We start from the raw sequence: 1692 nt of genomic DNA, 5'->3' as shown, positions 1-1692 counted from the left end.
AGCCAACTGAACCCAGTGAAGAGCAACTTCAACTCAAGGCAAATGAATGAAAACGACTGAATTTTCATTCAGTTTAATTCAACTCAACTCAGTTCTGCTCTCTAACTAGCATATTAACTTAAGTGAACCAAATGGAAATAAGTGACACTGAACTGGTTACGGCTGAACTAAATGCAACCCAGTTTAATTTAGTTCACCTCAACTCAGTTAAACAAAAAATGACTAACGTCAATTCAAGTCAACTGAATGTAAATGAACAGCATGAAATCAAATTGATCTGAATTCATTTTCTATGTTGTCACCTATTGAAAGCCCGAGTTGGAGTAGGGGCCATCTCTGGTTCCCACAGTTTCCTGTGCTTCCCCATGCCTACACTAATCACCCTGGGTTGTAAATTTCCAATTTGTGTATCCTTCCCTCTTGCTAGATTACAAGCTCCTTGAAACCTTATTTACAGCCCTGGGACATTGTATGTGTAGATAAATGTCTGCTGAAAGATCTCAAATAAATTGAGTTGAAGTATATTCAAGAAACTCAATTCAACTCAACATTTACTGAACAGTAACTCTATGCCAGGTACACTATATGATGCCAAACTCAACTGAGCTTAACTCAAAGAGAATTTACTCTGCACCTACTGTATGCCAGGTGCTAAGCATTTAACTATATTTTACCTAAAGCTTATATCTCATTAAATCTTCTCCCTAATACTGAGATGTGTGTTTATGACCCTCATTTTACAGAGGAAGAAACTGAGGTCTAGGGTAGTTAAATCAATTGGGAAGGGGCAGAGCTAGGACATGGGCCAGGGTCTGGTTGGCATCCACTGTTCCCTTCTGCCCCATCCAGGGTCCTCACCGGGTCTGTCTGATACTCCCGGCTGTAGAGTTCATGACAGTTGTTGAAGATGTACTCGTAGGTAGAGTTGAGGCATGCTTTCACACAATCCTTCACCACCTGGCTGGCTCGGGGTGGACTCTGGAGTTCTTGTACCTGGAGGTAGGGAGACAGGCATAGGTGGACACAGCTGGGACAGGAGGTGCCCAGAAAGTGGCTACAAGGGGTTCTGCAGTCTGAAGTTACTTGGAAAATGCACTAGTCTTCAGGAGAAACGCTAGTTGTTCTGGGAGCTGGGAGTCCTGGAGAATCCAGAAGCCTCCTTGTAGAGCTAATGGGTCTGGGTCCCCTTTCCTACCTTCATCCGAAAGAAGGTGATGCTGGTGAGAAGGTCCACGGTGGATTTGAGGTCCTGAAGTCTCTCTGGGCTGCTGGCTGGGAAGTTATTCTGTTGGTAATGAGAGAAGTGGGATTATGGAAGAGGGCTGGGAAAGGATGGGAGACAGCCTGTCAGTTTGTTGTCCTGTGGTGGCTGGCATGTTGCTGTAATGATGGAAGCTATACCACTGGTATTTTTAATAGCAGCAGGGTCATCCATGGTGTCAGGTTTCAGCAGAGCTTCCAGACTAAGAAGAAAGGCCTGGTGATCTACTTCTGAAAATTAGCCAATAAAAACCTTAGGAATCACAACAGAATATTGTCCAATATAGTGTTAGAAGATGAGCCCCACAGGTTGGAAGGTGCTCAAAAAACACAGTGGTCACAGTAGATTGAAACATACCAATGATCATGAAAATGGCACATGGCCAAACATTTTTTTCTGTTATACCTAAGGTCACTATGAGTTGGAGTTGA

General features: G+C 43.6%; 1 protein-coding gene across 1 annotated transcript in view; it reads right to left on the bottom strand.

Moving 5' to 3' along the window:
* UNC13A (unc-13 homolog A) overlaps nt 1–1692 on the bottom strand; it is a 67412-nt gene that overhangs the window by 25478 nt on the left and 40242 nt on the right. Inside the window, exons 22-23 of the mRNA XM_004384506.1 lie at nt 1196–1295; nt 859–993 (exon numbers count right to left, since the gene is read on the bottom strand). Coding sequence (XP_004384563.1) covers nt 859–993; nt 1196–1295 — 235 coding nt within the window. The remainder of the gene's footprint in view (nt 1–858; nt 994–1195; nt 1296–1692) is intronic.

Source organism: Trichechus manatus, unplaced genomic scaffold (assembly GCF_000243295.1).
Source record: "Trichechus manatus latirostris isolate Lorelei unplaced genomic scaffold, TriManLat1.0 scaffold00122, whole genome shotgun sequence".
NCBI classification, from domain to species: domain Eukaryota; kingdom Metazoa; phylum Chordata; class Mammalia; order Sirenia; family Trichechidae; genus Trichechus; species Trichechus manatus.
The sequence above is the reverse complement of the archived record's forward strand: the minus strand, read 5'-3'. Positions and strand labels throughout refer to the sequence as shown.